The sequence below is a fragment of the Numida meleagris genome, chromosome 1, assembly GCF_002078875.1.
Source record: "Numida meleagris isolate 19003 breed g44 Domestic line chromosome 1, NumMel1.0, whole genome shotgun sequence".
Classification (NCBI taxonomy): Eukaryota; Metazoa; Chordata; class Aves; order Galliformes; family Numididae; genus Numida; species Numida meleagris.
In genome coordinates this window covers 48,179,911-48,207,796 of record NC_034409.1, presented here as the reverse complement: position 1 = coordinate 48,207,796, position 27,886 = coordinate 48,179,911, and the positions used below count along the sequence as shown (strand labels likewise).

Below are 27,886 nucleotides of genomic sequence, written 5' to 3'. Positions count from 1 at the left end.
CAGAAGGAAAAGTTTTAGTCTTGTAATTAAGTTATGATTCTGTGATGTAATAAAGTACTCACTGATGGATCCTTTGTTGGCTGAATGGAGCAGTATAGCAGTCATTCTCCTCCAGATCTGGCAGTGTCTCCTTGTCCAGTTTCATTGGCTTTCTAGGCAACCATCCTCGAAACCTGCTTATCTGTTTCTCGATCCTGCAATACATGAAAAGTGTGAGCATTTGAGAGAGTGAGTGAGAAATATCTTGCTTTTTAATTACATTATTTCATTGCAAAGAACATATGCTGGCAAACTAGGCCTCTTAATATCTACAGCAACAAAAGAAGCACTGTCTGACATTTTTGACCAAATTATACACGTTGAACTTGATTATTAATAACCAGCTTTCAGTGAAGGAGCATCTTAATTTTGTCTCAGCAGAAAAGCAATGCCAATGTTACATGCTGCTAAAAATCTTTCTAAGCCCATTAAGCTCTTGGCAACTCTCTAAGCCTTTATTTATCAGCGATTTACTTAATTTAAATTTCAGGCTTAATTGGCATATTAGACTTTGGACATATAAACATTAGAACAGTACAGACTACGACAGAGAGCTTTGAAAGTTAAACCCCAGCAAGCGGCATCCTTTTCCTGCTCTCCATACAGATTCTTACCTTGCAATTGGTGCTATACAAAATAGACTATTTTGTTCATTTGGTTTAACTGCAGTGTCGTGCAATAATATAGCCTACACAAAACTAAAATACTCAGTGTATAGATTAATAGGTGACAGCTGCACAGGTTCTTATATATAGAAGGTGAAAGCACATAAGATTAAACTGGATTTAATCCCAAGGGTACTCATGCAAAGATGCACACTGAAATTACAGGACATGGAAGAATCAGAGGTGGCTGGAGGAGACAATCTAAAACAAATTCACATCCAAATTAAAATGTTACAATGAAAATGTTATGATGAAAACACATAACAAAGAGGAGATGTGTCTGGCAAAATGAACCCCACCCTCCCTCACACATTGAAGTTCTAAACAGTGATCTCTGCCTGCAAAAATCAGATGACAAATTATGGGCATGCCCATACTTCTGTCAAAGGGTAGGTCATTCCAGCTAGGGGGCATAAACCAATATATTTTAAAGTTTAAGACCAGTTGCAGATGAAGTTCAAAGACTGGAAATCTAGTTGGGTTTTTTTTGCTTTCAACATAAGCCAGCCCAATAACTCTGTGACTCCAGAAAACGCTGTGAGCTCTGCACAATTTGAGGGAGGGAAATCCATATCCATGCAGCTAAATGTGTAGGAAAGGGACATGAAATTATAACATACTTCAATTCAAAGTACAAATAACGTTTCCTGCAATATTCAACCTTCTCTCCTCACATATTTTTATCTTGGACAGGAAAGCTAATGCTAATTTTTAAACATGGGCATTCAATTCAAAATTGTAACCACATGAGCCCTGTCCATTTTGGTACAATTTTATATTCCCTATCTGTGAATAACATGGGAGCAGAGGCATAAATATATCATCAGAACTGTTCAGAAGAATGGCAGTGCCTACAAGAGCACAACATGAGACTTATACTGAAGTTATCACAAGCTCTTAATGGGCATTGACTGTTCACAGGCTTCCTTCCGCAGCCTAAGAATGATAGAATCACAGAATCATTAAGGTTGGAAAAGACCTCTAAGATCATTGAGTCCAACTATCAGAGAGAAACATGACATTTATTGAATAAACCTTCTTGCTGTACATGCCTGGGGCTGCGTGCCATGGCCAGAGCAACCTGATGGGGCATGTGGGAAGTTGTGGCTAGGGCCCTGGTGTCTGGTGTGAAACACCGATGCCAAGCACACGAGATGTGGGGAATGGAGTGGGCAGTAGCACTGGGAAAAGCCCCAAAATCCGTGCTGGGGCTGGAGCCTGTGCTGCAGGTGAGCACAGCTCATTGTGATGACCCAGCAATGGAGTGTGGCATCGCTGTGGGAGGGAGGGCAGTGATGTCCCCTGGCAAAGGTCGAAAGAAGGTGACGCCCAGCAGCTTGGCCAAGTGATGGATTGAGACATCTCCAGGCAACGGATTGTGACTCCATAGCCATGCTGCTTGAATGTGGGTGCATCAGCTCAGCCCAGCAGTTCGTGCCTGGCCTCCAACCGAGCGTGTGTGCGAGGACTGGAGTGTGGAGAGGGCGAGCTTTGGTGCTGGAACGTGCTCTGGGTGCTGCTAGCACAGCTCTCAGTGGCCGTCTCAGAGCCACTTGTTGTTTACCCGACCCTGCTTGGAGCAGGCAGACGGGATATCCCAGAGAGGCGCGTGCAGCAGCATAGGTAGAGGGCATGGGGACTGGTGGTGGGGGGGGGGGGAGCATCTTGAGGGACCCTTCCCAGGCCGGTGTGTGACTCATGTCTCTTGTCCTCTTCCAGCGTGACACCTGCTGCTGTAGCGTCAGTGCTGGGGAGCGCGTTGCCATCTCGTGCTCCCCCTAGCCCACCGCACGTGGTGGACGCATGGAGGCAGAATTAGACACCCGCTGCCCCGTATGCCTGGAGAACTGCGACAGCGCGGCATACGCCATGCCGTGCTGCCACCAGTTCTGCTTCCACTGCATCCAGCGGTGGACTAGCACCAGGCCCCAGTGTCCGCTTTGCAAACGGGGTGTGGAGTCCATCATCCACACAGTGCGAGCGGACAACGACTATCAGGAGCTGGTCCTCAGACCAGCTCCAGTGGCATCCATGGCCACACGGAGCCCCACAGGCCCCTGGGCAGCCCGGCCATGGCCTGCAGTGCCCAGGCGTTCTGTGGGCGGCCTCACTCCTGCCACCTGGGCTTCCCTCTTCAGGGAGCACCCGGCCCTGCTGCAGCCCCTGCGGTCCTGGCTGCGCCACAAGCTGCACCGCATCCTGGGCACCCAGGAGCCACAGGCAAATACGGTGGCACACAGTGTCATCTGGGCCCTGCTCCTCGTCGGCTTGGCGGAGGAGATCCTGGCAGAAATGCTGGAACCCGACCTGGAGGGCCACACGGTGACCTTTGTACGGCAGTTCATCGCCTTCACCGTGCAGAGGTGCGGCAGGGAGGCCCACCGCTTGCTGGGCCTCAATCTCTCCCCCGCTGCTGGGCCACAGGAGGCCAACCCTGCATCAGAGCCCAGAGCTGCCCCACGGGAGGAGGCTTCTGTCCATGGCCCAGCATCCTCCACCAGCTCTGCCAGCTCCAGCAGGAACGAAATGCCGGGCAGGACAGCGGAAGAGCTCCATGGGCATCCCAGCCGCCCACATTACAATCCCGTGACTGTCACCATGGAGCAGGCAGTGCCTCGCGAGGAGCCAGAAGAGCCTGTGGCAGGGCCCTCTGGCACCAGCCAAACTGGGAGGACAACCCGGCGAGCCCCAAAGAGGAAGGCCAGCGACTCCCAGGCCTCAGCATCGCCAAAGAAGAGGCCACCCCGCCGGCAGGAATAGAACGGTGGTGGAGCTGAGGAGACTGGGGCTGGGCAGCAGCTGGGACACACACCGGCCCCAATGGACCCTTGTCATCAGTGTCCAATTCCACCATGGAAATAAAGGAGAAAAATGTGTTGGCATTGCTAAGAGCAGAGCGGTTGTTGCTTCCCCGTCCTTGATGCTTTCTTCCCTTTTTCCTGCTGCCATGCCACTGCTGGCACTGTTGCATTTCAGACGGGAATCCCATGGACTGCAGAGAGGGGAAGGGCAAATTTCTGCACCTGGGGAGGAACATCCCCAGGCCGCACTACAGCTGGGATTGGCCATCTGGAGCAGAACTAGGAGCCCTGCTGGACACCAGGCTGAACCAGCAAGGAGCCCAGGCCGCCTTGGTGAATGGTGTCGTGGGCTGCATGAGGCCGGGTGCCACCGGCAGCTGAAGGGCGGTTATCCTGCGGCTCTGCTCAGCTCTGAGGAGGCCACAGCTGGAGCACTGGGCCCTGAGCTGGGCTCCCCAGCTCAAGGCAGGCCTAGTGTTGTTCACTTTGCATATCCATGGCCCTGGGATTGCAAACTGTCCCTGTCCCATCTGCCCAGGGGCTGCTGGGCTTGCTGGCATGTGGTGTATTTGGAGGGGTGGAGGGCTTGGTATTGTGCGCAGGTATGAGGAGCAGGGTTTGTCCCCAGCCTTGCAGAGGAGCCTGTCCTTCACCCTCTTGTGACATGCCCTCCAGCATCTGCAGTCCAGCAGCTCAGAGTGCAGGTAGAGTTAGTTTGCAAGTGTCTGTGCCTGAGTGCATGGAAGACGTTGTCAGATCCCAGCTCTGTGAAGGGCCAGACCTGTTTTAAGTCTCTAGTTGTCCTCTCCAGATTCCCAGCCTTGATCTAGTCTGTGCAGAGACTGATAGGAATGACTAGGGAAAAGTAAGTTATCTCCTGGGGCATTCCCTCTTTCTTGGCTTCCAGATTTTCCTCTGAAAAGGTTACAAGCTTTGTATTACAGTAAGTTCAGCAGACTTAGTGACCCTGGGTGTGGAATCAGACAGAAGGATTTTCTAAATATCCCAGCCCATGCTTATTTGTTGACTAAAATCATTTGAATTCTCTAAGCTATAAATGCCCTTGGTAATCTCCAACCCTTTCCCATTCATCCCGCAAGTGCACATTTGAGATATGCATGCTGCAGGTTTATCACAGCACATGCAGACATGCACATAGTGCTCTCCCAGATTAAGAACAATGCATTATTCATGTTGGCTTCTCACTGAGCATATGCCCAGAATTTCACTGGTTTGCCACTCCTGAGGTTCAGAGTACTTGGCATGCTCAGTGAGCCTGCTCCTTCCCTGCTGGCAAGCAGGTCTAAAAAGGTTGCAGTGACTTCCTGCACAGCTGACAACTTAAGAGTACAGCAGAGCCATCCTCAGGAAAAAAACAGTTTTCTCCTTCAAAAAAGAAAAATGACCAAGCTTAAAATGCCTCCAGGCCACCCCAACAGCACCATGAGTCAACAGTGCAGGGTTTGTACTGAACTCCTCTCAAGAAAGGAAACACTAGTGTTAAAAATGCACTGTGTTTTATTGCTTTTTCAAGGGTAACCTGGGCTACTCATTCCCTCTGAATAGGGGGATGGTGTTTGGAAAACAGAGCAGCCTCCACAAGAGCAAGACAATGCACGGAGTGATGAGGCACTGTAAAGTTAACCACAATGAAAGAGGAAAGTGGAAGAGCTGTTAAAAATTTCCTTCCTAAATACCTTTTTAAAATACACTTAGCCTCATGTAGCAAAAATTAACTGTCTCAATGCATGTGGTGACTCAAAGACACATCCCACTCCAGTCCTCGCTTTGCCTCTGCTGTCCAGGCTTAGCCTTTACCCAGTGTCCTCTTTCCAAAGACGCACATTGTGCTTAACACACAACTGGTTTCTCAAATAATTTCAAACAGTTTTATCACTAGAAAGTAGGGTAGGGATAGAATCTCTTTTATTTTTTATTTTTCCAAAGGAAAGAGGAAGTTAGAAAAATCAAAACAATTGTTTAGAATTGAGACTGATTTTATCTCTGGCTCAACTTTGATGCATAGTGTAGTGCTAGATATGGTTTTTGTTAAGTTTTTATCACAGCTCAGCTAGAGTTCTAAATATTGCATACATACCTGATTCACCTCCTTTCCTCTAGAATAGACTAGGGCAGTTTCATTATTTGAAATTTCAGGATCACTAGAACTTTTCAGAGAGAAAATTCAAGTGAGACTCATAAGTTGCTAGAGACCTTCTCTGGATTTTTCCTTTAACGAAAGCCCTCTTTAATATTTGTTTTGCCTCAATGTCAATATAATATTTGTCTTAGCTCAAAAAACAGACCAAGGCTTCTAATCTTCACTGAACTAGTAAAGGAAATAGTTTTACTGACGCTGTAGATCTGTGTATAACATAAATGAAAATACAGCTGAATATGTTTTCTTTCTTTTCCCACTGTGACTATTCAGCTTTTCTGCCTCAAGCAGCTAGTCACAGAGCTGACCATAAAAAGTGAATTTAGCCAAGTGCTGTCATCACTCAGGAACTAAAAAAAAAAAACAAAACAGAAAAAATTGCACTCCTTTTGATTCTGAATGTGAATCACATGCTGACTGATAAGAAAATGAATGTAAAGCAAAATTTCATATGCCAAATATAAATGTTAGAGTCTTCTCCTAATTATTCCTTTTAATCTATTGCTATAGTGAAAGTAGCCACGTCTTAACTAAAATCCCAATAAAATCTGAAGTTAACAGGCGATATGTACTCATTGAAAAGTGGAGATCGCAAATGAGGGAACACTGACCGACTTCAGAAGAACAGTGTTTGTTTACTAGCTGATGCCAGCTGTGTAAAATGTCTTAACTCCACAAAGAGCCCACTTGGTGTTTACCAGTGTAAAAGAAGCAAATACCAGAATTTGAGATCAGTGCTGGTACTTTCAAGTCACCAACACAGTGTGATGGGATTTAATATATAAAAGGCTTTTTAATATGCTTATGCAGCTGAGCGATAATACATTATTCATTTGCCCATGTATGTTCATCTAGTGACATTATCTGCAGAGTGATACAGCTGTTTTCTCCAACATGGAGATTTTTCAAATCTAATTCTTCTCCCTCAGAAGTTCATGTGAGTTCACTGATCTCAGAGTGAGACAGCAAATCAAATGCTAGACCCCTTTGAAAACTGCATCAACAGCACTGCAGCATTAAATGCCAATATATGAGCTGGTCTTTGCCAAAATTATATATTTTTGGGGCTCTTTGGAGACATTTCCTTCAATTGTCTGAGGTATCAAAAAGAAAATGCACACTGGAGTTTTTTATACCAGAAAGTCAAGCACAGAAGAGATCAAATATAACCTTAAGATATTTAATCATTGAGTGAAAGGACTTCAAAGGTTCTTCAAAAGTACTCATCTCTCAAGCTCAATAGCTTCACACCAGAGATGGATATGGTTCATTGCATTCCCATCTACCAACAAAGTACTAAGCATCCCCATGGAGAAAGCAATATATAAATAACACCATTTACTGTAACAAGCAAGCAAGGTGCATGGAAATGAAAAAAGCAGTACCTGTGGTATGTTAATCCCCCAAAAACTTCCAAATGAGTGACATGAAAATAAATAGATAAAGAGTTTGCAGTAACATGCTTATTCTTCCTTAAAAGTCTCCATCAATCAAAAAATATCTCCTTGTTATTAAAAAAGGGAACACTGGTAGAATGAATTGCCTCTTTTGCATGGCAAATGCCTTTGAAGTGTAACTCTGCTGTATCTGTTTTTGCAGATGTCCTAGTGTGTAATTGCACTCTCCAACCTTCCTAGAAACACTACCAATAACCTTTTACTTCCAGCTTTATCTTAACCATTATTTTAGTGATTGGGTCCAAATAAACACAAACTGAGCCAGCATAAGAAACGGACTCACCTATTCATGAACTTGTATCGGCGGTGCAGGTAATAGATTTTTCTCCTGGAAGAACAGCAAAAATGAAGCCAGTCGAGAAGAAAACCCATCGTCAGTTACAGTATGAACTAGCAAGGAAGGAAAGGAGATTGAAGACAGAAGCCTGTAAGAGGTGAAGGAAGAGACTAAAAGAGAGATTACAGAACTGTCACAGGAAGCCACACAGATTCTGGTGGCATTTGAATTGCAAGGAGGTCATCGTTTTCTCATTGTCTTCTCTTTTTCTGCTACTTGTCATGTGTGAAAGACAGGGACCCAAAGATGTTTCTATTTCCAAGTAGTCCATAAACAGTTGCAGGAATTTTGCAGGACCAATACAATGATGGATAAATCATCCTCTGTGTATCTCAAATCCACCAGTGAATTACCAAAACCACATTTGATAAAATGAAAGGGGAGTCATTTAGAAAAGCCAGGGAAGTCGTGCCTGATGCTGCATTATGCCAGTAACCACAGTGTTTGAATGCAGTATGCAGTGCCAACCAGGACCAGTGTTAACTGTTGGAGCATCATCCCTTGAAACAGAATACGGATTACATAAGTAATTGAGTATGTGCTCAGCACCCACCCCAGGATACAGCCACTCCCTCTGCCCCTTATGTAGGCACTGCTGATTTTTGTTGTCAGTGCAATAAGCTGTGTGAGGCTGTGCATGGGGAACCAGTGAGCAGACAAGGGTGCACAAGCAGATGCATGCTGACCACACTCTCTCGATCTACTTCCCTATGGGCCCTGCATGGCTCACATCTCCCAGGGCAGTGGCCCCTAACCATTCTGTGTAGATACAGAATGGGATGTCCACCTCCTGTTGCACTCCCTGCTCTTGTTCTCCTCATAAGTACCTATTACACCTTAACTGCTAAGATGTGATCTTCAGTAGAGAGATCACAGACTCCTTTGGCCAAATTCTCCACCAGTTAGCGCTATATCTCTTGCCCTATTCAGCAGGAGTAGAGAAAGGTCAAAAATAAGTGTTACTGATGATGCCATCTGTTTCTTGACTTTTCTTCAAATATTCAGAGGTATCCACTATTTTGGGACCTCTGCTTTGAAACAGGAAGGATTTTATTCACTGACATGTGGACCTCGGACTATTCCAACCTAACAGAATAGTAATAATTATCTCTCTGTGGATGTGAAAAGAATGAAGATGTGGTCATGAAACATATCTTTATATATAATTCGTATGGCATCTAATTTGCTATCTGCTGAGAAAAGAATCTCAAAAACGGGACTTGAAAGCAGGAAAGAACAAACTGCTCACGGAGACTAAAATATGAATTCCTGTTGTATTTCTTAATCATGAGATCCTATCCTCTTACTGGGGCAGATTCATCTCAAGGAATGCCAAGAAATACGGAGAAGGTACACTTTTGGCCTAGTCAGTTGTTTCTATGGCTAGAATGGTTTTTAAAAAAGAACACCAACATCCTGTAATGACTTGTGATAGTCTTTGTATTTTTCTCTTTAGCAGCAAAAGCTCAAGAAAGAGCTGTTAAAGATTTGCTGTGTAAACAAGAAAACAAAACAAACCAAAACTCAATACATATAGAATAAGCCTGCAATTTAGCCCTTATTTTATATCCACTCTTCCTACCACGTTCTTAATGCTACAGAGCTTGTGTCATACTAGAGGCATTTTTTTGTCCTTAAGCAAGAAGAAAATAGGAATAGAAATCCTGCAAAGGACATCAACTCACTAGCTGCATATTCTGGGTCTGATCTTTATCTTGCTCAGGAGTAATTCCATTAAAATCAATGGAATTAAGCAACTGTAAACTCCGCTAATTAAAAGAAAAATCAAGACCTCTCAGTTCATGGGTTTTGGTCAGTTCAAGTTGAAGTCTTCAAGCTATTCTAACAGTTCTGATAGCCAGCTGAGTAAAATTGATATTTTACACAAAAATTCCACAGCCCAACATGCAAATAATACTTAAAAATGATCAAAACAATCTGAATGATGATGTGAAATTAATTTGGTTATCAGTGGCATTCAATACAATTTATTTTCTCCACAGGCAAAGCACTTACAGCCTGAATTGTGCTCCTACTAGAAGTGATACATATTTATAATCTGCATTTCTGAGCTTATGCACTATACAAGCAGAAATTCTACAGGTGCTGAACATACCAGATACGTCCAACAGACATGCACCTTCTGTGCAGCCTTACGTACCTGGATCTTCTTGACCTCCCATTGATTTCAATGAAATGTCCATTTAAAAAACAGCAGCGCACAAGTATGCAGGGGGCTCCAGCAGTGAAGGGGTTAAAGGGCCTAAGGATAGAATACCCCATGAAAACAGCTGCACTGCTACAGCTTACCTTAATTTCAAACCAATACTCTACTGAAATCGCAGGCAGGCATTCACAAGAAAGAACAATGAATATGGTATGTATGACACTCCATTTATATTTTCTAAGCATGTGTGGTATCTTATAGACAAGCTTTCCATGTGCATTCTGGTGTCATTTTTTTACTTTATCTTTACAGTAAAGTGTGTAGACAAAATACAACTACACCTACCTGAACGGCATTCTTACATTCATTAGTTCAGCATATTTGCCCAGGACTTCCCAAGGGGCATGCAACTTCACAAAGATGATGTCACTGTTTGTTAGAGATGACTGCAAAAGAAAAAGAAAACAGCCACCAGGGCTTAATTTTTCAGATAAGAAAGAAGGAAAACTGGTAGTTGATCAATATCTATTCTTGCCTTGTGTCGGCCCTTCTACAGCCTGACTCTTCCTGAAGCACATGCTGTTCTACTGGGATGTTGTCAAGTTATTTTCCTTCTGGTTTCCCAAGAGCCATGCTGTGGGATGGCTTCCAACCTGTACAAGCATTTCCTTCACATGGAAAAGAGGGCATGGATGGGAGGTTGACATGGAGTTACGGGTTACCCAAGCGGGGGGGTGGGAAAAAAGTTGGTCTTGAGCTTCAGGTAAAATTAAAATGGCAGCTTTGGATCTGCTTCTGCTAATTGACCTGATTTCTGTACTCACCATGACACAGATGTCTCTTTTTGATTCATATAATGGAGACACATCTGGCAATCAAGAAAAATGTAATGACACAGACATATAATGAAGTTCAACAGCCATGGGTTCCATTGTCACTCTTGGCTGTAAGAATTTGAATGTTATAATTAAAGTCAGCAGGAAAAAGGAATTCTGATGCCACCCCCAGCACAGATTTATTGCCAGGTGCCAATGACGGTTTAGGGTCATGACCACAGCAGCATGGAGATCTTTAACTCTTTCCTCTGCTACTGCTTTCTTTCCTATGTGTTGTATGTATTTTCAAGAGAGCTTTACATAACATATTCACATTGTAGCAGTTGTTACCTAATAGAAGGCTGTCTAGCGATGAACAGAGAATTTGCAGTATAGAGAAGGGGAAAAATGTAGGTTTCATGTAGGAAATGTAGGAAAAATGTTGCTCTCAGGAGGAGAAATAGTGCTTTTCAGGAAAACTACAACAGCATTGGCTGAAGCTGCTTTTATTGAGAACACATTCACACATTAATATTGGAAGATAAATTGTAGAAATTCTAATGAAAATCAATGATATTGTAATAAAACTGCATTCTGTCCAGCTTACAACAACGAAATGGATCACACTAACAAGGAGAACTACCACAGGCTGAATTCAAGGAATGCCCAGGAAATGACTGAAGGTGTACTGAATATGAGAGAAGGAAAGTGTGAGGACTGAGAAAACTGGGTAATTTGTTAGCTTAAGGATTAGTTAGGCTTTAGGGAATTATTTCCTAGTCTTTTAGACTTTATACGATATTAAATGCTCCTCACATTCATTCTTAGTTATTACAGCTTACTGGGGATTTTTAATTCTGAGACTTCAGCAAGTAGAATCATAGAATCACCAAGGTTGGAAAAGACCTGCAAGATCATCCAGACCAACCATCCACCTATCACCAATAGTTCTCACTAAACCATGTCCCTCAACACAATGTCTAAATGTTCCTTGAACACCTCCAGGGTTGGTAACTCCACCACCTCCCTAGGCAGCCCATTCCAGCGCCTGACCACTCTTTCAGAAAAGTAGTACTTCCTAATGTCCAGCCCGAATCTCCCCTGGTGCAACTCTAGGCCATTCCCTCTCATCCTATCACTAGTTACACGAGAGAAGAGGCTGACCCCCAGCTCACTACAACCTTCCTTCAGCTAGTTACAGAGTGCAATAAGGTCTCCCCTGAGCCTCCTCTTCTCCAGACTGAACAACCCCAGCTCCCTCAGCCATCCCTCATAAGACTTGTGCTGCAGACCCTTCACCAGCTTCGTTGCCCTTCGCTGGACACACTCCAGGGCCTCAGTGTATTTCTTGCAGTGAGGGGCTCAAAACTGAACACAGCACTCGAGGTGCGGCCTCACCACTGCTGACTACAGAGGGACAATTACTTCCCTGCTCCTGCTAGCAGCACTGTTTCTGATACAAGCCAGGATGCCATTGGCCTTCTTGGCTGCCTGGGCACACTGCTGGCTCAAGTTCAGTTGAGCATCGACCAGTACCCCCAGGTCTGTTTCCTCTACACAGTTTTACAGCCACTCTGCCCCGAGCCTGTAACGTTGCCTGGGGTTGCTGTGGCCAAAGTGCAGGACCCACCACATGGTCTTGTTGAACCTCATCCCATTGGCTTCAGTCCAGTGATCCAGCCTGTCCAGATACCTCTGTAGGGCCTTGCTACCCTCAGGCAGATTGACACTTCCTGCCAACTTGGTGTCATCTGCAAACTTACTTGAGAGCACACTCAATGCCCTCATCCAGGTCATCAATAAAGATACTGAACAGGGCAGGCCCCAGTACCAACCCTTCGGGAACACCACTTGTGACCGGTCGCCAGCTCCATTCACCACCACTCTCTGGACCCAGCCACCCAGCCAGTTCCTTACCAAGCAATGAAGGTACCTGCCCAGGTCACAGGCTACAGCTTCCCCAGGAGAATTCTGTGGGAGACAGTGCCGAAGGCTTTGCTGAAGTCAAGGTAGACCACATCAACAGCCTTGCACACAACCAAGACTAAGGACTGCTACTCAAAAAATGTCCTGCAAACTACTCTCAAAGAGGTTAAGGTTAAGTCAGCAGAGGACTGGAATTTTTTCATAAGCAGCTTAGATGAAAACCAAACTAAACGAACAAATCTCCTAGTGAGGTCCAGACACACTAATAATAGCTGAAAAATTGACGAAATTGATTTAAAACAGTCTGTAAATTTAGTGATGAATGTTATATGCATTTTCCAGCACACTGTAATTTAAGCCATACAAAGTATGACAGATCCAGTAACAGGACTTGTGGATATGCTATTTAACAAGTGAAACCTGTATTTATCTAAATTTGATTTCTTATATGTTACATGTTTTCATACAGGAACGTGAAAAGAATTCAAATACTTATGAGAAAAATAAATACAGATGTTTCAAGATATAGATTATTTTTAATCAGATATTGTAATATTGTTTAATCAATTTTGTCCCCAGAAGATCTAACAAACATGCATTTGCAAGGCTCAGTTATGTTCAGAAGAGATAATAATGCTAAATTATGAATATGCAAATCCAGTTCACTTGGGTTTCCTCATATTAAGTCTTCATAAAAGAAAGCATATGGAAAGACTGAGATAAGCAAGATTGGAAATACAAGAACAATCCATATGGAAGAGTAACTGAATGCAATGTCACATTCACCTAATCTAAGGAGAAAATTGCAAATCACAGCATCTAAAAGAAAATATCAATAGCTTTATCTTAGTTACAAAAATACTTTAGTGAATAGAATCTGCTAAACTGTCTTTTATATTAGTACTTAGACACCTTAGTATCCTTTGGCTTCGAAATGTTCCTCTTGAGAGGAAAACTGTTCTTTTATAATTGACTTTAGAGACTTGGCTCATTAAAAAGTTTGGAGAAATAAACTCAATTTCACATTATAGGAATATGCAAGCAAAAATCAATGTAACATTGCGCAGCTTGAAGATTTAAATAAGAAAACTGTTTATTGACATGAGCAATCTGCAGAAAGTGATGTCTAGATGATAAAGAAAGAATAACTAACACAGCAATAAAGGGGGCAGAAAATGAAATATAACACTTGCCAAACATTAAAATGGAGCATGTGTTTAGCTTTGACTCATGACACCAATATCACCAATCATCACCTTATGATAATTGCCAGGCCACAAATATTCATATAAATTGGTCATTTCAAACTTATTCATTGAGGAAGAATATGCATAGTGTGTGACAAGAGACTTGATTATAATCAGAGAACCACAGAGTAATTTAGGTCCCCTCTAGGGGTCATCTGTGCTCACTCTCTAACTAAAGCAGGGCCAATTTTAATCATTTGCTCAGGGGCTTGCCCTGTTGAGTTCTGAATATCTCCATGGGAAAAGATTTCACAACCTCTCTGGGCAAGCCACTTACTGTAAGTGGTTGAGAAAAAAATATTTTCTATGGTAAAACTGTACACTTCTCCAGAGAAACGTTGGTTGAAAAAATACATGTTTTCTCATGGGAAAGTAGAGAACATTCAAAGAACATGCAAAGAAGGCATTATTTATAAAGCAATTTGTTTCTTACAGGAATGTTTTTTTTTTTTTTTAATTCTGATTAAACACACTAGCAAGGTGTATTTAGTTTAATTGAATCCTCATCTTCAAAACATGATAGAATGTCTCATAGGACAAAATTCAGACCACCACACCCTGGGTCACAGATAGTCAATATACAAAGAGTGTCATTCTGCTGTGTCATTAATCTACTATTTTTCACAAGCTGTAATTTTTCCGTCCTTCTTCCTGCTCACTCACCTCCTTTTTCAGTAGATCTGGAACTATCATTTTCCTGAAAATACTAGACCAGTATTTAACAACCACAAATAAATGTTTCCATGGACTGCATTTCAGTACAAGAGGTATTCATTAATTCTCACCCTTACTGTCTTCACTGATAAATCACTTTTATCATGATATTATCTATGCCAATCTGACAATACAGGTAGTGCCATAGGACCACATATTATAGGCAGAAATGACTATTCCTTCCTTCTGACAAGACCATCTTTATCTTTTATCAGTAAGTCTGTATAGACACTGTATTCCCAAGGAAAACAAATCAACCACAAATGTGCTTAAAAACTAAGCACTGTATTCTTCTCCAGTATCACTGTAAAAGTAATGGGAGAGTGTAATGTAAGGGCCATTTATGTAACTCCAAAAGCATAAGCAACTTCTTTGGGTCATCAGCTAGGCCAAGGAAAACTTGTAAAGAAACATCAGGTTCATAGAATCATATGAAGCATAGAATGGTCTGGGTTGAAAAGGACCACAATGATATCTAGTTTCAACCCCCCTGCTGTGTGCAGGGGGCCAGCCACTAGACCAGGCTGCCCAGAGACACATCCAGCCTGGCCTTGAACGCCTCCAGGGACGGAGAATCCACAACCTCCCTGGGCAACCTGTTCCAGTGCGTCACCACCCTCAGTGTGAAAAACTTCCTCCTAATATCTAACCTAAATCTCCCGTCTTAGTTTAAAACCATTCCCCCTTGTCCTATCACTATCCACCCATGTAAACAGTTGTACCCCCTCCTGTTTAGACGCTCCCTTCAAGTATTGGAAGGCCACAATGAGGTCTCCCCAGAGCCTTCTCTTCTCCAAGCTAAACAAGCCCAGTTCTTGATCTTCTTCTGAAAGTGGGCTTTCATGTCTAGAAACAGAGTGATGTTAACTGTTGTTGAATTTAAGTTCAGGCTTACAAACTCACATGTACTTCTGCAGGCATTCTAAGTTCTTTTGATGCCAGGATTTAAAAATACATATTCACTATTAACCTGACTCTGCTCTTTTTGAAGTTATCATTGTTAGTCTGAATGGAAGCAAAGTTAAGCTGACTTTGAACATCTCTTGAAAAGCCCACATTCTGCAGTATTTGCAGGCTGTCTTCTAGGATCAAGGCTGGAGATTTGTGTCCTGTAACAAATACATTCTTGAATATTCTTTTCCAACAAAAAAAATACTTTTTAAATTCATTATTATTATTGTCAAGTCATTTTAAGACAAAAACAACTGTAGGACCCACCTTAATACAGTATATTTTTTAGGTTAAAATTTAAGAAAGCAGAAAAAGAGATTCACAGGAGATAACCTTGAAGAAAGATAAAATTACAGTGTCTCCAATTGGGTGGTGTAATTATTTATTTGCCTTGAGGCTACTAGGCAGACAACTGTAAAAAAAACAATGCTCTAATTTGTGTATGCTTATCTACAGGGAAAAGATGTAAAAGGAAAAGAAATCAGAATTTACTACAAACATGTTTTCTCTGTCATTGTTTAAGAAAAAAATACTGAAGACTGGGAATTTTCCCACCTCTTGAGGTCTTGCTCATTAAAGAAATGTAAGATAAAAAGATTTTGAAACAGATCCAGTAACTAGAATCAATTCTTGCCTAAATTACAAAGACCAAGCAAGGCAACTTAAAAAGAAAGGATGGGAATAGTGTTGTAGTCACTTGCAAACAGTTTATTTTTGTTAAGAACATCAGACAAGAAAAGCCAGAAAAGAAGAGAAAATCAGCATCTGTCCTCTAGTAACAATTCTGCCTATAGTCAGACTCCATATGATGTCTCAGTGCAGAGCAGTAAATAGGAACTGTCAGAAGTTCCACTGTTTTTGAAAATGACTCTAGTATATTAACAGCACAGATTGATTTGCCATGTGGACTGAATTAAGTGGATAAAAAAAAAAGCCAGCAAATTTTAGCTGATTAAATCATCCTTCCTTTGCAAAACCAAAATAAATATAAATTCAGAAAGGTAATTCCATAGAACTGGACAAGCAGTTCTGCCAGTACTTTTCAAAAGTGCATATCTTACCACTGGTAAGTACTTACATACTCTCAATATATGTCCTGTTTGAGGGAAAATATTACACAAATGCATTAGCCTCTACATTCATGGATCAAAGGAATCTAGTAAATAATAGTGCAAATATCTTTCAAATGTATCCTTTCAATCACAGTGCAGGTGTGATGGAAAAGAGGAATATACTACTCACATTTTAACAAGGATGTTAAGAAGCTTTTGACTTAGGAGAAGGGCAAAAGCAGTAAGGGTGAAAATAATTCAAGAAATTCAAGAAATAAAGCCCTAACTACTAAATTGAAAGCTGTTAATAAAACAATTTTGAAATATGAGGACATTGACATATAAAATATAGAATAACTTTGTATAAGGAGCCATGGGGAAGGGGTTACAATTTACTATGATTTTTATATGAAAATTTGATGATGGGTAAAGCTTTATCTTTGTTTAGCAAAATATTTCCAGAGGTTCAGCTTCAGTGGAGTTTGTAATACAAGCAGGTGGCTCGCTACTGCCAGCATTCGGGCAGTGTGTCGTCTAATCCAACTCAGAGCAGGTGTAATTGTCACAGCACTTAATTTTTGGCAGCGGCTGACAGGATCTCACTGCTGGAACAGAATAGAGTTCGTAACAAGGGGAAATGTTTGCAAATGTCCTTTCATGTAGACAAAATATATGAGGCGGGGGGGGGGCAACTTAAAGAATGGGGTGGTTTACTTTAGTAGAAGCAAAATGTAAATACTACATCGTTGGTAAAGTTTAATGCGCAACAATGACCTTACAGTCTGCAGTAAAGAGATACAAATCCCTCTGAGTCAAGAAATAACACGAGAAAGTATGCCTCTAATCCTAACAAATATCATCTGCATTCACTTGAGATGGAAAGCGTGAATGTCCCAGTAAGGTAACGCAAATGTAGTAAATCTACCAGGGAAACAATATTCTCTGACTTGGACTCCACTTCCTAAAGAAAGGATTAAAAATACCTGCAGCGTGATCATCTTAATGGAAGAGGTTGAACTGACTGTGAGGCAAGGATAAAACATTTCTGGATAATCCCTTCAGTATACACTGAGTACAAGTTTGACCCATATGGATAAGATTTCTATGACAAAATAGCTAATCATATAAATTTAATCTGACAAATAGATGATAGGATGCAGATTTTAATTTTTCTGGATGAAAGGACAGTATAAACATGTGAAAATAATTACTTGCACATTTAAAAATGCAAATAGATAAAACCACTGAGAAGAATGTATTTTTACTTACAAACACATTGTTTGATATTGTCTGTTTATATGAGATATCAGCTATGCGCTGTAATTTCAGATGAAAAATGTTAATATTTTATACAGTGATAGTTGAGATCATAAAATCTTTTTGACTGCACTACTGGCCAAGAAATGTCTTCAAAGTACAATATTTTACTTTTAGCATCACAGGCTTTGAAAAATACATCATACAATTGAACTACATCTTATCAAGCAGCTTTCACTGTGATTTATCCCAAGTGTAAAATACAAAACCAATATTTTCACAGTACAGTTACGCGTCTCATTTGTCATTTTTTGAAGTAAAAAAGTGCTTACATTTAATGAAATGTCTATCAAATATTCATATTTGCACTTAGAGGCTTGTTGGAGAAACCCTGTTTTGGCACAAAAGGAGACTATTTTTTGTCCAGCAGTTAATTTCACAAACTTAGCAATCACTCAAACACACAAAACATGCAGGCAGGCTTATTATAGCTTTTGCATACAAATAATCTAGAGGAACTGAACAAGGTGCTTGTCATAGCATAGAATAACTGAGGTTGCAAAGGCCTTCAGGAAGTCCAAACCCCTGCTCAAACCACAGTGGGCTGTGGGGCATTGAATATTTCTGCGGATGGACACCTTGCAACCTCCCTGGGCACCACAGCCACTCTGGACAGAAAGGCCATTACTGATGTTCTGCATGGATGCAGAAGTGTTTGCAGCATCTCATGGTTGGAGCACCTCCTTGCGCTCCAGTGAGGTGAAGTCATTTGGTTGCTGAACTCTTTATTTCAGACCCTTCTTCAGCTCAAACACTCAAGGAAGACATACATTACTTATATGACTGTCTGTCAGGACCCCATTTTTTTTCACCGTCAGTGTTTTCCCTGTAGCTCTCAATTACAGTCTGCATTTGCCATTGTAGTGCAAAACTCTTTCTAAAGACAGATTCTAGTAAATGCATCAAGACCACAGCTGCAGAAGAGCCTAATCCAAATGATACTATCAGGAGAGAGGCTTTAATGAAGTCCACATGGCATAACGTAACCCCCAGTTATTCAAGTAATATACACACTCCCAATGCTAGGATTTACAAGTTGAGATGTGGTTAGCCCTGTCTGTAAAGGGACCGGCAGAGCCAGTGCATGCACCAGTCAGCAGGGCTGACTGGGCTGGGTGCCACACCATGCTGATGTGACTTTAACATTTGCAGTGCCAAAGCTAACTCACTTGGCAAAACCTGTTTGTTCAGGACACATAGGCACTCATACTGCTGCCCTCCTCTATTCTGCAGGAAAGGGAAGGTCTCAGAAGAGCACTCTGACAGCACCTTCTTATACCTAACAGGCAAAGGAAAGGCACCAGAGAGGACACAAGATCCAGCTAAATGAAGGGGAAAGATGCCTGTAAAGAGCATCAATCATTAACAGTTATTACCAGTTATAAATGCTAAGACTTTGGTTCAATTCAGATGCCTGCTGTCCCAGACCATATCCCAGTTTTATGTGCTTTATATATCTTATTACTAGTATTATTAGAACTGGAAGGAGTTTGAGGAACCATCTTCTAAGTCATTTCACATTGCTTACCTCAATGCTGCAAAACTATTCTATTACGTCTGGCAGAGACCCTGAGTAAGCCACTTTCCCATTCCTCTTTACCATTATGCAAATAATTAGTATATCCTTTAATAAGAGAGCCATAGTGAATTTCTGATCAACTGCACTTCGTAGTCTTACTACAGGTAGTCACATTATCTGATCAATCGAAAGGGTGTAAACAACAATTTTACAAGTTGTTTTGGAAATCTGCAAAAGCATATTGCAGGATATCCATCTCTCCAGATATGACAGCGTTACTCCATGAAAGGGAAATTTTTTCCAAAGCAAAATATGATGGTGAAAATAGATTTGATTACCACTATTCAGGTCACAATTCAGATTGCTACACTTAGGTAGATTTACCTTTTTCCAAATTCCAAACCATGCTCAGATTCTGTAAGACTTTCTACAAGAAAATTAAATATATAAAACAACAAGAATTAAAAGTTAATCCATCCTAATGTTCTGGCTTCACAGATTCAGGCTGAACATGAAAATGAAATTTTACAGTCTACTACAGAGAGGAAATTACTAATAATTGATAGTCTACGTGATCTTTCATCTGTCTCTGCTAAGCTAGGTCCATAATAGTTTGACTTCCTTATATAATTAGATATCTGATGTTAAAATTGTATACATTGAAAACAGAAAAAAAGTTTACTGAACAAAAGTAGCATCATTAGAACTTAAGTGGAGACAAAAGATTAAATTTAAATATATTATAGTATCTCTAAACAAAGAAGGGAGAATACTAGATCCTTTATGCATTTCTGGACAAATCCCTTCATTTGCTAGACGTGCTTTAAATGAAACAGGGCCAATATATAACAAGGACAAATTGTGATTTTACTCTGGACTGTTCTAATTTGTTATGATAAAACAACATCCCTTCATGGCACAATGTACTAATGTACTAGGCAAACACCTAAACATTAGCCCAATGTTAAGGAGTTATTGCCATTCACAATGTGCTTGTTGGCATAAGGTTCTTTCTATATGACACAAAAAGGCAAAGCAGCACCAGATGGAGCTCAGTATTTTAATGGTTCAGAAAAATGTGGTAGAGGACAAAGACGATTTGCTCTTTTAGTTCAGGCCTCTTAGATGAAGTTACAGCGAGAGATGTTATAGAAAACAAGTCTTCCTTTGCTTGAATGCCAGTGTCACCATCAAGTGAGATAATGTTAGTTTTGATCTGATTGCATTTGTTGCAATGTAATGAAACCATCCTAAAATTGTTTGCTGAATGATTCTGAAATTTGAAGTTCCTATAACATGACAAAAATAAGGTCTCATGTAACACATCCACTGGCAAAGATTCTCCCCTCCAAATTCACTTCCTCAATGGAAACCACTGTAATGAAGAACTTCGCTTAATAGATAGCAACATCTTTTTCTACAGATTAAGAAATGCCCATTCTACTTAAGAGTCTTAATCTAGCAAAAGGCAGATTGTTCAGCTTATGAAACTGCAAACACCTTTGTTATCTATTGAGAGAATTAACACTTTTTGTAAAGGTTTCTGGAATCTTTTATTTTGCTCCCTTTCCATAGAGGGGCTGAGTCACTAAGGGCTGCAGCAGAGAATTCACATTCCAAATGTGGAACAGAAGCCATCAAAGCGTTTTCTAACTCTGTAGCACTATTCAGATACTTTTATTCAGTATAAAACTTCGGAGTGGAATTGAAATTCTCACATATTGCACCTCTGAAACGAATGCATTTGGTAAGCTTACAGCAACCAATTTTATTCTCTTGTGTGGGAAACTGAAAAAATGCAAATTGAGAAGAAAAATAAGACAAAATCCCACTTCACTTAATAATCCCATTCTTTCTATATACTTTGTAAAAGCACTATAATTAGAACTTTTCTTCTATAACAAAAATTTAATTTCCTGACTGGAAAATTACAATTCCATTAGATATGATCTCTGAAAAAAGTCATTATGGCTCATACAGTAAGGGCTCTATAAATTATAATTCAAACATTTTTGAATAGAATTTGTTTAAAAACAAAACAGGCCAGCCTCAAGAAATACTAGAAAAGATATTCTAAAGCCTGGGAAAAATTCCATTAGTGCTAGAGTACTAGACATCAGAAATCATCCAAACAACAGAACACTTTTTCAAAATATCACCACCTAAGGAATTATAATTGCTCGTACTCCACAGGCTATCCTTCCTGATGTTTAAAATATAGAAATTCTAGTATGTGCAAGAGAAGTAGTGAAGAAATGTTGTTTTGAATCATTTTATGCAACTTTATAGAGAAACCACATTTATTTCTTTACAAACACCTATACACTCAGCCATGATCTCTTTCAAATATGAGAACATAGCAGTGAATTGGCTAGGAAATAAATGGTATTAAAATTGTATGGCACATACCTATCTATGTTCTTGCTAGTAGTTACTGAAGGGTGTGCTATTATCTCTGTAACAAAACTGCTGAATGTCTTCCCTAAAATAAGCTCACTGCACTACTGTCTACCATGTCTGCCATGTTGCTTTTCAAAGAGGAAAGGAAAAAAAAATAAACCCCAATATCTGCAGCATGATATTTTAAAGCAGCTCCCCTTCCACCTTTCAGTCTCACACGTATATATCTGAAAAATGTCACTCACTGATAAATTTGTTTCCTCCTTTAGAATCCCATCTCTCTGTCTTTATTGTCTCCTTCTTGTCAGTCAGTGTCACTTTTCTCTCTCTAGATTCTCTCATACAACCACAGAAGGGTACTTGTCCTGCCAATCGCCCTCTTAACTGCACCATAAGTCTAACAGATGTATGAAGGAGGGATTTCTGACATCAGACCTCTGCCACATATAGCCTCTAGAACATAAGAAATGACAGATATCTGTATTTTAAAAAATTTCAATATGAGAACACAAATGGGAGTAATCTTAACCTTTGAGTTGGAGGAACCTTGTACAAAATAAAGATAACATTCCATGAACTACCAATATATGGATAAATTTAAGAAAAATCAGAGCAGAACAATAAAAATGATCATGAGTTTTGGGAAACTGGACTAAAGGAAAAAATGTAGAGCTGAGATAATTCAAACCAAAGAAGAAATTGCTAAGCAGATAACAGTATCATTTTTAAAATAGGCAGCTGTGACTAGGAAGGGAATTAATTGCTCTCCACCTTCTGAATGAGGTTAGAAATAACAGGATTAAATTGTAGCAGATGACGCTTAGGTCAGATAAAGCAAAAAATAAAAAACAAATCAAGCTACGAAATACTGAAACATTAGAGTGATTTGGCAAGGAAAGCTTTTAGGAAAAGATTTTTCACCAGAGGGTGGTCGGGCACTGGAACAGGCTCCCCTGGGCCGTGGTCACATCCCCAAACTGGCGGAGTTAAAGGAGCGTCTGGACAATGCTCTCAGTCATACAGTTGATTTTTGGGTTGTTCTCTGTATTGGACTCCATGATCCTTATGGGTCCCTTCCTGCTCAGGATATTGTATAATTCTATGATTCTAAGGCCAAGGTTGGAAAAACTATTGGTAGTGTGTATCTGTCCTGACCTTGCAGCTGTTGGCTCTCCCCAGTCTCCTCTACTACAATGTGCCAGAGGATCAAGCAGTTCTTAAGTCATTATAAAATCGAACCTTTTTTACTTAGCATTGTTAAACTTCACACTACCCTGGAAGATGTGATAATACAAGAACCTGGAAACAGTATTTCATCTTAAGAGACAGTATACCAAGAAAAATGAATATAGCATGAACTAGGAAAAAAAGAAGGAAAAAAAAAGACGTGTAGGGGGACAATCCAGAGAGCAAATAGGGGTAACATTCCCTTCCTTTTAAAAGCCACAGATCTGAAAGAATGGTTCTATGCTCCCCACAACTAATTCTTGGATCTAGCAGCTACAAAAAGCTGTGAAGCTCAACAGTTCTGTTATGGCTGAGTTAATAAGTAAAGATTACACTGGCAGGGGAAATTCAAATTTCAGAAATAAGTGTCAGAACGACAAACATCAGGGATGAGGACTGAGACATCACTGGTATATGTGGCATAAATCCTTGCATTCCTACTAGGGAACAGGATCTAGAAGAGTTGTGGGGATGTTTGAAAGAGGTTGGGAAACCTTGGAGAAAAGGCAGGGACATGAAGCAAGCTGAAAGCCCTCCACAGGGAAAGCTGGTGCTGGGAGACTTGAAGAGGGAGTAGAACAGTCAAGAATTCCTTAGTTCCTCTAGTGTGGTTGAGATAATGACTAAAGCAGAAAGACCTTTAAGTATGATCTAAAAGTGGCATTTGATGTATTTCCTGGTTTAGTTCTAGTGCCCAATCTTGTGCTAAAATAGGACTTGTTAGCACATTAGATTTTTTTTTTTTTAATGCTTACAATAACCTCAGGTGAATGTGAAAAGACCAGAGCACATCACCTTCCCAAAAGCAACACATGCAACTAATATGGGTCCAGAGATCCCATCTTATATCAGACTGGGATTTTCAGGAGTTGGGATGTGGGACTGGAAGGATCATATATGGGATGCAACAGTGTCAAGTTTGGGATAAAAGCCCTACATCCTGCTCCTCTGTGAACATTACTGTAATAATTTCTGGCAAGAAAGCAGCAGTGAAGAGATGGCTCCCAATTCTGGAAAAATTAAAACTGTCATCCACCCACCTCTTTTTTTTTTTTTTTTTTTTTTGCATTCATCATTCTAAATTCCATAAAGCAATAAAGAATTATTTGATAAAAAATAAAGATAATTCAGGCAAAAATTGTACTTAAGGCACATGTTTATCAAAACATCCAATTTCCTTCAGAGATAATTTTAGGATATTTTGAACATTATTTGTATGCAGTACTTAGTATGGAATATAGTATTGTTTTACTTACAATTAAAATGAATTTCAGAAATCTTCAGGTTCTGCAGCCTTCAAGATCAAAATTAAGTGGCTAAAAGCATTAAAATGTCTTTTTTATTGACTTGAAGATCAAAATCAAGAGGTTAATGGCATTAGAATTACATCTTCTGTTAAAGACATACACTTAACTCGGAACAATTCAATTTACAAGTGTCTGGGGACTCAAGAGTAACACAGCGTAACAGATCTGTGCTTTTGGATCTTGGCAGTAGCTTGTTGACGGTGCTCTGAGACTCTGCTGATGTCGTTAACTAGAATGTTTGTCAGAAGTTTAGAGAGGTGCATATGCACTTTTAAAAAAAATACAAATTCTAATTATTCATGAAAACCTGAAATGTATTCATGCTTCCATTGCAAATTTTTAGGATGTGTGACAATCATAGAATGGCTTGGATTGGAAGTGGCCTTAAAGCTCACTTGGTTTCAACCCCCTGCCATGGGCAAGGCTGCCATCCACCAGATCAGGTTGCCGGGGCTCCATACAACCTGGCCTTGAAAGCCTCCAGGGATGGGGCATCCACAGGGCAACTTGAAATCTCTGAACATGGGAGGATAAAAATTGTGCATTAGCTCATTCACTTGCATGTATAACCTGATGAGATCTGCACCGAACTGTGGGTCTAGCACCATATCCCAGACTACTCATCTTATTGTACTTTCTGGTAGTCATGAGAAGTAAAATGCTTGCACAGTGAACGTGACTACAAAGGCTTCTGTCAGTTCTTTTCTGCATCAGGGTTCTTAGGAAGGCGTTACAAAATCTGGTTTTCTTTTATATTAAATAGGTTATCTATGACATAAACTAAGAACAAAATCAGTTCTGCTTTTTAGTGACCAGCTGGGATGACATTTGAGAGAACTACATTGTGTTACAACACAAAACTGAATAAACTATATGAAAATGATACAAATTGAACAGGATTTCTAAAAATGTATTGGTAAACACTTCAACAATTTCAATTTAATTTCAAAAATCATAGTCCACACAAAATAGCATGTTTTGGTATCTTTCTGCACTATGCAGGCATTTTAAAACATTCTGTTGTCTTTTTTTTTCTTTTCTCCCTGTTTTATCTTTTGTAAAATTAAGCATTTTTTATCAATGAGCATAGCACTTCAGTATCACACATTTAATTTTGAAAATGTTTAAATGGAAATTTTTCATATTTTGAAAATATTTTCCTCTTTCCTCAGCTAAAACTTTTTGCTGAGCCTAATCTATATTAATGACCATTTATGAAGGTAGCATTTGCTAGAAAATTTGGTGGTTGTTACTCAACTTTACTACTAATAGATTTATCTTTGCAGAGTGGCTATCCTACCAGCATCATATTATACCAGACTGCTGCAAAGAAATATCAATTTCTTTAGCTCATGTCCAGGAGAAGAATACAACTATAACCTCAGGCATCACTCCTAAGCCTTAACGATGTGATAGTACATATTGAATAATGCATGGTATTATGTATATTTCATTGCCGTTTTTCAAATGATTTTGTGGGCAAGTGATTGTTTTCTCTATGCAGCTCTTATTCATCAATGAAAAATCTTCCTCATAGTTGTGACACATGGATCTCCTGAAAAGCTTTGAGGGCCATTTTTCAGACATTAGATTTGAAAATGCTGAAGCATGCATTGACTCCATAGGTTGAGCAATTTAGTCTTGAACATTATAATTGTCACAATTTTATTAGCTGTTTGCTTTGCACTTGACCAGTATTAGGGGTGGTCCTGCAATCCATAGATCTATTCACATAAAGCTGTAGATACTACTTGGGAATAAAAAGAACAAAAATACTTATCTTTATCAGCTTACAGCTATGTTGTGTACCATATCTCTGTCCCAGTTTCTCCTGCTGGACACCAGCAGGCTTGTATATTTGTATCAAAACTCTGGCTCTGCCATGATCTTAAGACCACTGATGCTGAAAATTTGCCCAAGGGCTTAGTCCCAAGGAACAGACATCACAGGTGTGATTCAGGGCAACAATATTTAGAATTCTGCAACGGAGAGGAACAGGCATCTTCAGGGTATGATTCATTTGTTCTGTTTTAGTCTTCCATCCTAGACTGAGATGAACTGCTACCCAGAGGACTTATTTCTCCCAAGTCAGACATCTACATTGCAAACAGCCACAGACAATAAGATAATTTTTTCTCCTTTTGGGTCTCTGTGCCTCATTTTCCCCAGGTTTGCATTACCTTCCTCATTGCCCACCCCAACTTATGCAGTAGTGTATACACATCAGTTCCTACAACTTCACCTTCAAGGGTCTTTCTAATTCACTCTCCTGTGAATTTCTGAAGCTAACTATAAAATCTGTAAACTTGCACTGAGTTGTTGACCCTGGATGCTCTATGCACCACAGCTTTGATCCACTCAATTCCTCTTTCAGGGCATTTGTTTAGCCCAGTCCTGTCTCAGAAAGCCACAGCTTCCAATGAGTGGCACTCATTGTACAAAATCAAGAAAGAGCCAGTGCTCTGGAATAGGCATGAGTACTTTGTGAAAGGCTAAGAAACTTAAGAGACTAAGCTGCTTGCTTAGTCAGAAACGGTAAGTATGCATACACTGGAAGGAGAAAAAAGTAAAAATTCCAAAGAAACAGACCTGATGAAGAAAATGATCCTAAGAAAATTCTTTAGAGAAAGAACATTTTGGCTTTGAGCTAGTTGACAAATTCTCAGTATTATGAAAAAGTAAATATAAATATCTTCCATATGATTCTACCAGTCTCCAAGGAAATTTTTATACATTTCTTTTTAACAAACAGGATTGCAACAAAGGGAAAACCAGCTTCCTTCTGCTTTTCGCTTCCTGGTCAAAATAACAAGCAGGGTCCTTAACTGGAGAATGTTTGGTGTTACTTGATGATGGAGCTCTCAGGTCTAATCCATACACTCCATAAGTATAACTCCAGAGGTGCTAAATCCTCATCACAGCATCAAATTAAAATCTATATCCAAAACAGTCTTGTATACCCACATTACAAACAAATCAGAAAAAATGATGCATGTAAACATGCTTTCTCCTCAAAGTGGATAACCTTTTTATAGTCTTTTTTTTAAAATAAATTAACAACTACATTACAGAAATGCATGCTTCTTGATACTTTGTAATTACGAAAATCAGATTTGAACAATTAGTAGAATAATAGAAATGTTATGAGTGTCTCATTTAAATGGGCATTTTAAAAGGAATGGCCTAAATAAAAGATATTCTATTAGATTGACTGAAAACTTTTCATGCCATTTTCCTCACATACACATATGATTAAAGAAGAAGAAAATAGAAGGATGTTAATAGTGAAGAAAAACATATTAATTAGAATTTAGCTTCTACAAGTCAAGCAAATAAAGTTTCTGATACACTACTTTCAAAAAACAATGACTACTTCTGAAACTAAACCAATTAAGCTAGAAATGTAAAAAGGAAATAAACTAAAATTAGATGGATGAGTTTTACAGTTATTATGGGAGACAATTTTCCAGCCAAATTCATTTAAAAACCTGTCTATATCTAAATTCAAACCCTAAAATTTTCTACAAAAGGAGATGGTGCATACTGAGTAATACGTCAGTTCAGTTTTCTGTGTCAGAGACACAGAAAGATATAAGGAAACAATATACTTCTACTTGTTATGTATAGAATTACATAAGTGTGAAAATCCTTTATTATTCTATCTTTATTACTAGCCTATAATAGTGATTTTTCAAAATACAACATTTATAAACTAACTTGAAATAATAATGTCAAAAAAACCACACTGAGGAGAACCACAAAGAGAAAATTTCCTTAAATCTACTAG

General features: G+C 39.9%; 2 protein-coding genes across 7 annotated transcripts in view; one reads left to right on the top strand and one right to left on the bottom strand.

The window, feature by feature from the left end:
- ANO4 (anoctamin 4) overlaps nucleotides 1-27,886 on the bottom strand; it is a 183,160-nt gene that overhangs the window by 61,031 nt on the left and 94,243 nt on the right. For 4 of the 6 annotated variants that reach the window (XM_021411757.1, XM_021411609.1, XM_021411678.1 and 1 more), the window contains 4 exons: nucleotides 9,970-10,070; nucleotides 9,619-9,720; nucleotides 7,404-7,448; nucleotides 63-194 (listed from right to left, as the gene is read on the bottom strand). In XM_021411757.1, the coding sequence (XP_021267432.1) occupies nucleotides 63-194; nucleotides 7,404-7,448; nucleotides 9,619-9,720; nucleotides 9,970-10,070 (380 nt within the window). The remainder of the gene's footprint in view (nucleotides 1-62; nucleotides 195-7,403; nucleotides 7,449-9,618; nucleotides 9,721-9,969; nucleotides 10,071-27,886) is intronic. The other 2 variants (XM_021411848.1, XM_021411939.1) reach the window with 2 other exon arrangements.
- LOC110406091 lies at nucleotides 1,710-4,173 on the top strand. Its single transcript, XM_021412168.1, has 2 exons — nucleotides 1,710-2,327; nucleotides 2,424-4,173. The coding sequence occupies exon 2, from the start codon at nucleotides 2,508-2,510 to the stop codon at nucleotides 3,462-3,464; it is 957 nt and encodes a 318-aa protein (XP_021267843.1). The 5' UTR covers nucleotides 1,710-2,327; nucleotides 2,424-2,507; the 3' UTR covers nucleotides 3,465-4,173.